The sequence below is a fragment of the Morchella sextelata genome, assembly GCF_020137385.1.
Source record: "Morchella sextelata strain SCLS chromosome Unknown scls_14, whole genome shotgun sequence".
Taxonomy (NCBI): domain Eukaryota; kingdom Fungi; phylum Ascomycota; class Pezizomycetes; order Pezizales; family Morchellaceae; genus Morchella; species Morchella sextelata.
Genome location: NW_025408629.1, coordinates 1,501,653 through 1,513,160, shown reverse-complemented (window position 1 = coordinate 1,513,160; position 11,508 = coordinate 1,501,653). Strand labels below are relative to the sequence as shown.

At 52.6% G+C, this 11,508-nt stretch overlaps 6 protein-coding genes across 6 annotated transcripts; 3 read left to right on the top strand and 3 right to left on the bottom strand.

Annotated features, from left to right (window-relative positions):
* Positions 1-73: 73 nt before the first annotated feature.
* H6S33_003264 (uncharacterized protein) lies at positions 74-767 on the bottom strand (the record flags this gene model as incomplete). Its single annotated transcript, XM_044834635.1, has 4 exons — positions 74-119; positions 210-262; positions 551-592; positions 651-767. 4 exons carry the CDS (start codon positions 765-767, stop codon positions 74-76), a joined length of 258 nt encoding a protein of 85 aa, XP_044692471.1.
* Positions 768-1,850: 1,083 nt separating this feature from the next.
* H6S33_003263 (uncharacterized protein) lies at positions 1,851-2,758 on the bottom strand (the record flags this gene model as incomplete). Its single annotated transcript, XM_044834633.1, has 3 exons — positions 1,851-2,167; positions 2,252-2,529; positions 2,613-2,758. The coding sequence occupies 3 exons, from the start codon at positions 2,756-2,758 to the stop codon at positions 1,851-1,853; spliced, it is 741 nt and encodes a 246-aa protein (XP_044692470.1).
* Positions 2,759-3,286: 528 nt separating this feature from the next.
* H6S33_003262 (uncharacterized protein) lies at positions 3,287-3,844 on the top strand (the record flags this gene model as incomplete). Its single annotated transcript, XM_044834632.1, has 1 exon — positions 3,287-3,844. The coding sequence occupies one exon, from the start codon at positions 3,287-3,289 to the stop codon at positions 3,842-3,844; it is 558 nt and encodes a 185-aa protein (XP_044692469.1).
* A 336-nt stretch (positions 3,845-4,180) lies between these two features.
* On the top strand, positions 4,181-5,317 carry H6S33_003261 (uncharacterized protein; the record flags this gene model as incomplete). The annotated part of the gene is made up of 3 exons (XM_044834631.1): positions 4,181-4,282; positions 4,708-4,934; positions 5,272-5,317. 3 exons carry the CDS (start codon positions 4,181-4,183, stop codon positions 5,315-5,317), a joined length of 375 nt encoding a protein of 124 aa, XP_044692468.1.
* A 618-nt stretch (positions 5,318-5,935) lies between these two features.
* H6S33_003260 (uncharacterized protein) lies at positions 5,936-6,673 on the bottom strand (the record flags this gene model as incomplete). The annotated part of the gene is made up of 4 exons (XM_044834630.1): positions 5,936-6,065; positions 6,121-6,215; positions 6,271-6,557; positions 6,619-6,673. The coding sequence occupies 4 exons, from the start codon at positions 6,671-6,673 to the stop codon at positions 5,936-5,938; spliced, it is 567 nt and encodes a 188-aa protein (XP_044692467.1).
* Positions 6,674-7,549: 876 nt separating this feature from the next.
* H6S33_003259 (uncharacterized protein) lies at positions 7,550-8,323 on the top strand (the record flags this gene model as incomplete). Its single annotated transcript, XM_044834629.1, has 1 exon — positions 7,550-8,323. The coding sequence occupies one exon, from the start codon at positions 7,550-7,552 to the stop codon at positions 8,321-8,323; it is 774 nt and encodes a 257-aa protein (XP_044692466.1).
* Positions 8,324-11,508: the final 3,185 nt, after the last annotated feature.

The following is an 11,508-nucleotide window of genomic DNA, read 5'->3' as shown; positions in this document are numbered from 1 at the left end:
AATAGATATAGATGATCATGAGCTTTTGCACTTAATATAAAATAGCATGTGAGTTTTCCAATCGATGCGAGTCTCAATATTGTCCAATGCGCGCCGGATATTCTTGATCATGCCGCAACCTAAATTTTGTCTTTCGAAGTTAGCAAAGGATATCCCAATGACGCTAGAAATTAGGTGACGCAAAAAGCCCTGTTGGTATCCGAACTCACCCGTCACGTTCTGACTTGTATTGAAGAGCCAACGCCCAGAGATCATTCAAATACTATCACCACCCAACCCGCCCACAGAAAGTCTTCCATCCAAACACCACCACCCCCGAATACCGCAACGCATTATAAACCCCCCAGTCCCAAACCCCCAATCCCACGTCATAGTATAACCGCAACAACCCAAACAACGCCAGCCCGCGCACCCCCCCCACCCCCCCAAACCCAGCCCAAACCACAAAGCCGCAAAAAACCCCCACCGCTCCAAAAATAAAAATGCCACCCAACAAAAAAAGCCAGCTCCTCCAACCTCTCCACACCCTCACCAAACTACGCCGACCAACCTCGCCCTCATCAACAGCGGACACCACGCGGCTTCTACACGCCTGCACGCCCGCCCCCCGCTTCAGCATATGCATCGGGCTGCACAGTGTCGCCTCCCACCTCTGCACCGCCGCAACCGAGCTCGACCACCGCCGCAACCAAAACATGCGCCTCGTCCGGAGCACGCAGGTCTTTGAACACGAAGCGTACGAGGCTGGGCTTCGCCGGTTTGCCCATGGTGCGGGGGAGAGCGAGGGGGGGTGGGGGGGGGGGGGGGTGGAGGGATGTGATGAGGGCTAGGCCTGACTTGATGTATGAGTTTGTGCGGGCGGAGGTGAGGGAGCTGGGGCACCTGCTGGACCGGGTTGAGGAGGCGTTTTGAGGGTGTGAGGAGGGAGTATCCGTATAACCTTTTGCGGGCCGGGGGTAGAGCTGAAGGGATTGCGGTTGCGGTGTTGTTGTAAGAAGTGGGATTTTTTGCCTTGTGCCTGCCTGCCTGTCTTTGTTTTTTTGGTTAGTGTTTGGAAATTGGATAGATCTAGATCGCAGTTATTTTTTAAAAAACACCGATAATAATAAAAAAAAACCCCGGAAGCCAGTTGAAAAAAAAACAAGCAAATAACCCCCCACACAACCATACCCCACCAAAAACCCAACCCCCCTCCGCTCCAAGTGATAGCCTTTCCTCGAATCCGCCTTCTGCTTCATGATCACCAATCACCATATCAAGTTATGAGGACCACAGTAGCCAACCCAGAAAAAAAAAAAAAAGCGATATATAAAAGGACCAATAACCTAGTCCAGCATATGCCACACTACTACAACCAGGGCCGAGAGACTGGGCGAATATCTTCGCGTTTGTAGTTCCCATCACCGGAACCGGATAAGCCAGACCTCCGGGGGGGGGGGGGATTAGAATCATATACCATCACTCGGTTTGGAAATTTTACTATCTACGACGGCCTGCCGTGTGTCCAACGTGTATGTATATCCATCCATAATGCTACGGTATGCTGAAAGTCAAGCGGTACTTCTTCACTCCGTGTAAGCCTCATTTCTAAACTACGGATTTCTCGATAATTTTTATTTTAGATGTTATTTTGAGCTCCAGGTTTCCTGGACAATTACGGTGGAAAAGGGGTAGTTAATAGGGATGTGTCATTTCATTTCACGTAATAACTAGAAATCTTTATTAATCAATAACGCTACCATAAAACCAATCTCTTCCCCGGGTTCCCCCATAAAGCACGCTCCAACCCACCAACCTCCCCCCTCCCCCCCCCCCCAGGAAAAAAAAAAACCCTCTACCAAAACTCCCCCCTACGCCATCAACACCCCCGGAATAAGCCCGCCCACCCCCCACCCCCACCCCCCATTCACACCAACACACTCCTCCCCCACCTCCCCCACCACCACCCACTCCTCCTCAAACACGCTCCTCCGCCGCCGGCTCCCCGCCCTCCCCACCACCCTCGGCCGCACCACCGCCGCCCGCTCCTCCCGCACCCACGGCGAGCACGCAAGCCCCTCCCACGCCCGCAGCTGCCTTACAAAGCTGCTGTTCGGCCGCACCCCGCCCCGCCTGCCCACAACGTACGCGAGCGCCTCGTCGACGCCGCACCGCCGCGCCTTCATCACTGCCCGCCCGCCCACCACACGCAAAATTCAGCACGCACCAAAAACCAAAAAAAGGGCAAGCTGCGGGGGGGTGGATAACGAACCATACGCGACCACCACCGCGCCGCTGCGCGACCGCCCCATGCAGCAGTGGACCAGCACGCGCTTCTGCTCCTCCTCCTTCTTCTCGTCCGCAAGCAGGTATTCAAGCCTGTTCACGCAATCCGGCAGCACCGCCAGGAGGTCCGCGCTATGGTCGTCGTGGAGGTTGTGGTACTTGTGGATGTAGCCCTGCGGCACCCTGGGGCGCGCCGAGGTGACGGAGAGGACGTGGGTGATGGCGTGCTTGGCGAGGTGCGATGGGGACTCGGCTGCTGTGAGGCTGTAAAGGGGGGGGGAAGCTAGGTCAGTGGGTGGCGTGGGTGAGGCGGCAAGGGGGATGGGGGAATGGGGAGGGGATGTTACTTTCCGAGGAAGAGGTTGGGCAGGATCTCGTCGAGGCTGGGCGGGTGGTGGCGGTGGCAGCTGGGTGTGGGTGTGGGTGTGGGTGTGCAGGTGGGGTCGCTGGGGCAGGTGCACTCGGGCTCGACGAAGGAGACTTTCGGCGGCATGGTAGATCTAGAGCTGGTGGTTGGTTGTTTGTTTGTTTGTTTGTTTGTTTGTTTGTTTGTGCGGGTATGTTTTGTGTGCGGGTGAGTCTGTCTGTTGGTATCTCTAGAGCTAGCCAGAGAGTGAGGATCGCGGCTGCTACTTATGCTGCTGCGGTAGCTTAGCTGGCTGTAGCTGAGGTAGCGCTCTGGCCTTGTGATAGCTGCGGATCGAGCTGTCAGCTGCGATAAGGAGCGCGTGTGTAACGCGAGAGCCCTTATCGGGCGCGGCATGCAGGGATTAGGGGGTGCAGGCACGTGAGAGGGCTTGGCGGAAATGATGGAGAACAAAAGTGCGCGTTTTGAAAGCGTTGGTGTTTTCAACATGGAAACAGTGATGCTGGGGACAGTGGGCGCTATAAAGCTGCGCTCTAATGTAGACTGTAGCCTCTCATCAAAGCCGCACAGAGCTTACAGCCATACAAACTAACAAACTAACAAACTAATCAGAGTTCCAACTAAACCAAAAATTAAAAAAAAAAACCTCACAAAATGTCCACCCCCACACTCCCACCCACCCTCACCACCCTCCTCGCCACCCTCTCCCACCTCCACACCCACCTCACCTTCACCACCACCACCGACCTCCCCCTCCTCCGCGCCTTCCTCACCTGCATCCCGCTCCCCCCAACACTCTGCCCCCCCACGCCTACCCGCCGCTCCCCCCTCTTCACCCAACAATCCCGCCTCGCCGTCCTCTCGGCCCTGCACACCCGCACCCTACCGCACCTCCTCCAAACCCGCCCCGCCGCCGCCTACAACTTTGCGCAGCGCAGCATCGAGCACACGCGCGCGCTCCTGCGGGCGTTCATGAGCGCGCTCGTCGACGCCGAGTTCAGCGTGGCCGAGCTGCGGGCGGGCGTGGCGGCGCCGGAGGTGCTGGTGGGCGTCGAGGAGGGGATCGATGCGGCGCTGATGCTGTATGGCGCTGCCGTGGTGGAGCTGGACTATGTGAGAAGGCGGTGGCCGTGTGAGTACTTGGAGCCGGAGGAGCCGGGCATGGAGTTGGAGCTACTGCTGGAGAGGGGGGGGGTGAGTAGGAGGCGGTAAGAGTGTTTTGTTGGGGGGGGGAAGGAATTGTTGCCGAGTGATGGCTGATGACCAGGATGCCAGCCAGCCGTTGATTGTGACACGCCCGTGATCTAGATACCGATAACTAGAGACTTACTAGCAGTGCCAATACTCGCCGGTAGTTGCTTGATCCCAATAGACGATGAACAAACTCCAAACCCTCCCACAACCCCCTACGCGCCCCGAGTGACACGCCATGATCCAAGCCAGCCCACCCACCCACCCACCACCGTGACCCATGCACACCGACCATCCCCTGCAACCCCAAAGCGGCTGCTGCATCCCCGCACCCGGGCTGCCCACCCAGCACCAACCATGGACGCCCGCCCGGACTACAAACCCGCGCCCTCCCTGGTCGAGGCCTCGGCGCTGAGCGAGGAGCAGCTGAAGCGGTGCTTTCTAGGTAGGTATGACTATGTAATTGCTATATATAGTACGTTTAACTGTTTAACTACCTGGCTACCTGGCTGGCTGCCTGGCTGCCTGGCTGCCTAACTGGCTGATTGACTGACTGACTGATTGATTGATTGATTGATTGATTGCTGGCTGCCAGATTTCCCGCACAGCCCGGAGTACATCGCGACTGCTCCCCCCACTTGTGTTTACGTGCTCTCTTGATCTTGATCTCGAACAACCGATGCATGACCGATGACAGCCTACTCTAAACTTCTAGGCCGTCAACGCGCTTAACGCGAACACCCACCCCATCCCCGTCCGCAGCTCCATCCACTATCAATGCCACCGTTGCTCCTATACCGCTAAGTTATTCGCCCACCCAGCTCGGCCCACCCGCCGCTAGATATGGCCCATCCGGACCCCTCACTGCCGCCGCTCCTATATAGCCCGCCGACGCCGACGCCGACTTCCAGCACGGCGCCTTCAGCACCACGCAGGACCACCCGTCGATGCAGAGGAAGCGCGAGACGGTGCGGCGCATCGTGCTTGAGCGGCCGTACGCGCAGCCGCCGCAGGCGGTGGTCACGTGGCCGTCGGGCTTTCCCGTTCGGGCGGCGCGCGAAACATGCGGGGCGGAGGGGCGTGTCGGCGGGCGGCGGCCGGGTTCCGATCTGTATGTGAGAGCTCGGCGGAGGAGCCGATGCTGTTCTCGGCGGAGCGCATGTTCGTGGGCGGCGCGTGCTCTCGGCCGACAGGGCGGATACGCGGATGGGCAACGTTCCAGACGCCCGTGCCGTTTCCCGAGGAGGGAGACGGGGGGGGGGGGTTTGTGGGGCTTTGGGAGCGGCCAGTTTCACGGAGGAGGAGGAGGCCGGTGATGGGTGTTTTTGGCGATTTAATCGGCTTGCGGCGAGTATATATGGGGTCTGAGGTGAGCCTGAGGGGGTGTCGTGTGCGAAAGGTGGATAAGGCGGGCCGGGGCTGAGCTGGTATCTTACTACGTGGAACAGCGCCCAGGTTACCTTTGCTGGGGCTGCGTTTATCGTGGTGGGCTGAGTTTTCGATCTGCGGGGGGCATGTGTAGCTTGTGGCTTGCTTCCTGCGCCGTAGTAATAGTTCTGGTATTCCTAAAGAACACGGCAATCCCGTTGTCGCCCATCCATTGATACCGATTCCAGAACGAGGCTTGTCGCCTTGTAATGTCATATGCCCATGGGTTATTTTTGTCACAATATTCAAAAGGTCTCTTTCTTAAATAACCTCGATCTGGCTGCCGTTCTTTGTGGCTTAGGCCGGGTCCACGGCTGGCTCCTAATCAATGTTAGTTGGCGCAAGTTCATGACATATTTCATGAGGTACAGGCTTGAAAGCTAATAGAGCGGCCACAGTTGCTACACTCGACTTCACCCTGGAGCCATTAAACATTCTCAACAAGTAGCACTTCTCACCAATATCTGGAGAGTGCTACGGTCCATATTGATACTTCTTTTTGATTGCGACCAATTGATCATATTAACTACACTTTATTAAGCGGCTGCTACGGCAGCCCTGACACCACAGGATGCCAGAAGAATCTCTCAGAATAACAAAAATTCGGTCCTCCCACCACCCAGTAAACCCCCCCCCCCCCCCTTTCTCCTCTTTTTACAGTACGCTCTACGTTACTATTCTAATTTAAGCCATCCAGTAGTCCTTGGTGAGGTACGCGCAGTAGCCGGCCATGCATGCGAGCCAGGTCTGGGCACCATAGTATCCAATCGGTCTCCCGACACCCATAGTTCCAGGACTGCGAAGTCCAAATTCACTATCCATCCACGTCAGTGCCTAAATCAAATACGTGGGAGAATAGAAGTACTCACATATGAGCAATCTTGAGCATGAAATACGCTCCAAGGGCATAGCTCAACGTCTTATGGTCTGCCCCGTTAAGCTCCGCGATCAAGGAGAAAATCATCTATCACGATCAGCCACGATTTCTAGCTTCCCTCAAACGCGGCGGTTACACTTACAGCCGTCGGCACGGTCTCCATGTAGTTAGCATAGCACCTGGTTTCCAAGAACAGCCGATCCGGATTCTCTGCAATGCTCTTCTTCTTTCCCATCCCAGCACTAAACTCGGTCTTTCCGAGCTCTGTCTTGTTTGCACCGCCACCCAGCTCGGTCTTGCCGGCTGGGGGGGATGCGGCCTCGATGTGGTCACCGAGGAACGTCTTGGTGGTGAGACGGAGGTATACGACACGGCCAGAGAGGAGGATGAGGTACGCTCCGAAGGGAACGGTCCACGCAGCGGTTGCGGCTGTGAAGTTTTAGAATAAGTGCTGAGACGGGTGGGTTTCGGGGCCAGAGGAAAAACTCACGGGTAAGGAGAAGACGGGGCATGAGCCCAATGGTTGTAGTGGAGTAGTTGGCCATTTTACTATAATTTTTTCGAGTGTATCTAATATTTCGATGATAGAGAGTTGACTTGATGACTGACGGTGATGTAGATGGGAGAGAAGATCAGGGGGGAGGATGTTGGGAGAAAATGTAGGCTCGTATTCCCAGCCCCCTGAGGGGGAAGAAACAGATATGTAGGTGTCCCGCGCGGGCCTCTCTGTGATCTACGTCATGACGGACTAGCTTCTTGTAGCGCTACCGAATCGTGTTCCCGGGGGATTGACACCTGCCAGACTTAATTTAGCGAAGTGTTTAATTAGTTTGTTGGTCTATTAATTTCATCTTATCTTATCAGTAGTGATAACTATCTCTTGGCAGCTGTCTAACCTGATCTGCCATTAGTACAGCTCCTCCTCTAAACCTAACAATCTGAATCGAAAGGAATTTTTCAAAAGCATCATCAACCTTCTGTTGAATATTACAAGAGTGCGTAAATCAAGTTCATATCTCTTTGACCTCGTTTAGAGTTTTGTTCAGAGTATTCGAGTTGCCAAGGCCCATTCAACTGACCCTAACCCTGATGCTTTCAAGATCGTTTCCTAATACATGTATCTTACTAGTTGTTACTACATGCAAATATGCGCTGTGCGGCAACATATTTTTCAATACGACTCCGTAAAATCTCTTTCAAAGCCGACAAAGCGCCCACATAGTTTCTGCGTCTGCATAACTTGAAAGCCTCTATGAGCATACTATGCACTGCTCCATGGAATACATAAATATGGTGTTATACTATTGCCTACTTTCTCTCACCAGGTTATAGAGCACTCACTACATCTTCATACATCAATACATCCAACACTCTACATTCAACACTCAACTTTCGATACTCAACAATCCAACAAGCTCAAAATGTGCAAATTCAACCAAGAAATCCACGTCTGCGGGCACATCACCTACACCCTCCACGCCGCTTGTCCCATGGCCAGCCACATGCAAGCCAGCGGTCTCACCGGCCAAGCTAACTGTTCTCTACTCCCAAACACCACCCACTTCGTCCCTAGCTCCTTCATCTACCGGACCACCACTCTGCCCGACACCAGCTGCAGCTCGCCCAGCTGCTTCTACACAGTCGAGAGCGACCCCTTCCACTGCGATGCTCCCAAAGCCCCCAAGACCACCCCCCCGGGTCCCGCACTCCCTCCGTCAATCCCGTCCTTCAGCATTCCCATGAATCTCAGCCCCACCGGCGGCCCCTCTCTGTTCGACGAGCTCCTGATCATAGACCCAACTCTCAGCTTCGTGGAATCTATCCAGCTCGAGCTCCAATGCTCCGTGGGTGCTCTTTCGCGCGAGAAGCACCAGGCGCGGGCCAGGCGCGGATTAACGGGTGGCTATATGACGCCGAGGAGGGGTGGCTATCAGAAGCTTAGCCGTAATATGGTGGAGAGGCGGTCTACGAGGGTTAGTTATTCGGGCAGTCCTGTGTCGGTGAAGCCAAAGAGGTTGTGTGATATCCCGAGTACGGGTGGGAAGAGGAAGAGGGTGCTTGGTGGCAGGCCTGTGAAGAGGAGACGGATGGCGATTTCGAAGGTTGATGAGGAGGCGTTGACATGTGATTTTGAGGCGTTGAGTGTTCAGGGACGGGAGCAGGAGTATGAGTTGCCGATGGATGTTGTTGTTTGAAGACTTTATTCTTGGGACTATATTTGAGTGGTTGGTTCGTTGTGGTCGTGGGGCTGTTGTGCTAGATGTGTTATCTTGTTAGGGTCGATTCCAACGAGATTGAGTGTGATAGTAGAACTATCGTTGAGGGGTAGTGGCTATAACTTCTTATTATAGAGATCATTTATTAAATTATTCTACATAGGCACTCAATTGCAAGCTTTGGCATTTACATGAACTCCGATCATTGGCCTGGCTAACGAAGGATAACCTAGAATCCAATGGTTGTCCCCGTGTCGTTGATGATATTAACTCTCAATTATCAGATAACTCAAATTAATAGCCACGTTGACTTTTACTACAAACATTTGATCTTTGTCATAACCTACACTTTCTCTACTTTATCTAAGCCTCGGAGACGACTACAAAAACATAACGATGCCTTCTCATCAAGCCCAGCTAAAGTCAACTCGATACATCACTAACACCACCTAATCTTCCGTCTAGATCATTCTCGCCCTGCTTAAACTCGAGCGCACCCACCATACAAACCGCATCACAACCGCTCACTCGACGCAAAACCTTGGCAACGGCGGAACACCAGAAAGTCACGATAACCCCTCCACTCTTTTTGAACCCTCGGTATCACCCAGAGCCCACAAAAAGAACGGAACGAATTAACGTAAAAAGGCCCTCTCCTCTTCATACGAAGAGGAGAGGGCAAACCCACAGAACCCAGAACGACCCAACGCAAAAAAGCCCCCCTCCCCTTCTTTCGAAGAGGAGAGGGCAGAAACACCCAACGCAAAAAGCTCTCTCCCCGCAGGGAGAGAGCAGCAAGCCGACCTAACGTAAAAAAAGCCCCCTCCTCTTCAAAAGAAGAGGAGAGGGCCAAAACAACTGAACGCAAAAAGTCCCCTCCCACAAAGGGGAGGGGGCTTTGATAGAGAAAACTCTACCGCTTCTGAACCCCACGGAGGCGCAGAAGCGGTAGAGAGATTTCCCTCCCGAAAGGGGAGGGAAGAGAAGAAGAGTTTTCCCTCCCAACCTGGGGAGGGGAAACCACGGGCGACCGGGGAGACGGGACCGGGAGTGAGGTTCCCTCTCCCACCAGGGGTAAAGGAGAGTTTTCTCTCCCCAACAGTGGGGGAGAGAAGAAAACCTTTCTCTCCCCACCCCTGGGGGAGGAAGTTGGGGGGGGGGGGGGGCGGCAAGGCCGAGACGTCCCTCTTCCCACAGAGAGAGAGGAAACGGGGAGAGACAAGGGGGCCCAAAGGGGAATTTCCTCTCCCCACCTGGGGGAGAGCAAACGAGAAGGGGGCAGGAGAAACTGCAGTAACCCTCCCCACGGAAGGGGAGGGGAAGGGGACGGCATTAGCCCCCCTCTCAGCCCCACCCAGGAGACCAAAAGCCAAAGAGGCCAATGGATTATCCTCCCCTTTAAGGGAGGGCCGGAAGCGGGCTAGACTCTTGCGAGTCCAGCTGGGATAACCGTCCATACCCCAAGAGGGGGAATGGAATTCGATGGGAGACAAAAAGAGAGGGCTGTGATAACCTGAACGTAGGCATGGGATAGCTCGGCACGCCCTGCTAGTGACGACCGCCCAACCTTGGCAACAGATATTTGAAATGGACGTAAGGTAGATTTCAATTTCTAAAGGGAGTTTTATCTTGTTTTATTGCGCGAGAAGTATATTCGGGAAAATTCAAAAGTACAAGTACACCATATTTTGTCTCGAGTAGCCTCCTAAGTTAATCACCACAATCGATCTACTAAATTATAACCCATTAAACCAACTTCAGATCCTTACAGTTTCCGTTATAATTAAGGGGTTCTGTTTCGTACACCATGCGTTAGGAGGTGGTCCAACTAAGACGGTAGGATATTAATACGGCTTCCTGTTGAATGTCTGGAATAGTCATGTTGAGAGCTAGAGCAATATTCTCGCGAGTTTGCGAGCTCGAAAACACTGACTCCTATGTGCCTGTCCCCGCACATGCCTAGATCCAACGAGGGCTGCGCTCAGGTACTCATATTGTATTGGTAATATTGGACATTTCCACATGTATGATCGGGCCACGGGTGTAGTTAGGGCTATGGCGAAAACGAAAGATAGTATGTACAGCGAGAATGTGGACGTTTAATTAGCCTTCCTGACGGGCTCCCACGCTATCTGTGACCATAGTCGCCATCTTTGTAATAGTGCTGTCGCTCTGTTTGAATGAATGGTGGATTGCTAGTAACGTCGTAAACTATCACTCGATGTCCTCTCGCTCCGTACTTTTTTAAATATGGCTTCCGAGCCTAGGATAAAATATGAGGTTTTCAGTATGAATCACTATAAATCACTATATGTCACTATGAATCACCATAGGTCACAATAGTGTCAATATTATGGAGCGGTAAATGTGTCAAAAGTAATTTTGCCAACGGTAGTAAATTATTTACCACCGGTGGTATAAGCACTGAATTTCAGTCATTGTATCTGCACGCTATCCTACATTAGTACATTTCCACCGGTATAAACACTGAGTTTCGGTCTTTATGCTGCGCTATACTAAATAAGTAAATGTTCAATCATTAATGCCAAAACTTATGAAAATTTCCCACCGGTGGTGAAATACCGCCACCGATGGTGAGATTCCCCACTGGTGGACAATTTTCATATATATTGGCATTATATGGCCCCTGTTGGCCAAAAGGTCTGTGCTTTTATCATAAAAATTAGCATTATAGGGTATAAATACTGGTATTATTTTCACCACCGGTGGTAAAATAATTTACTACCGTTGGTAAAATTACTTTTGACACATTTACCGCCCCATACAATATTACATGGTACAAACAAGGGAATAGTCTAGTATGCAATAGCTGTTATTAGTATATAAGGACAAAATTCCTACTGTAGTCAAGCATACAACTCATGACAGGTTTCTACCACTCACCTCCGTGTATATTTCTAACAGTTACTTCCTGTCCTCATTGCTGGATATTTGACGTCAACTTCCCCACCTTTCCATATCTGTATATATGTGGTCATATAGCCAGCGTCTGTCTAAGAAACAAATCCTTTACCATGATTTCACTTGGTTTCAACAGCCCGTTTATCTACTTGAAGTTACGATTTAAATCCACTTTTATATTTGCCTTTAGGTATGGGTACATTATCGAGCTAGGTTCGAACCTATTTGTCCATATTCCCGAC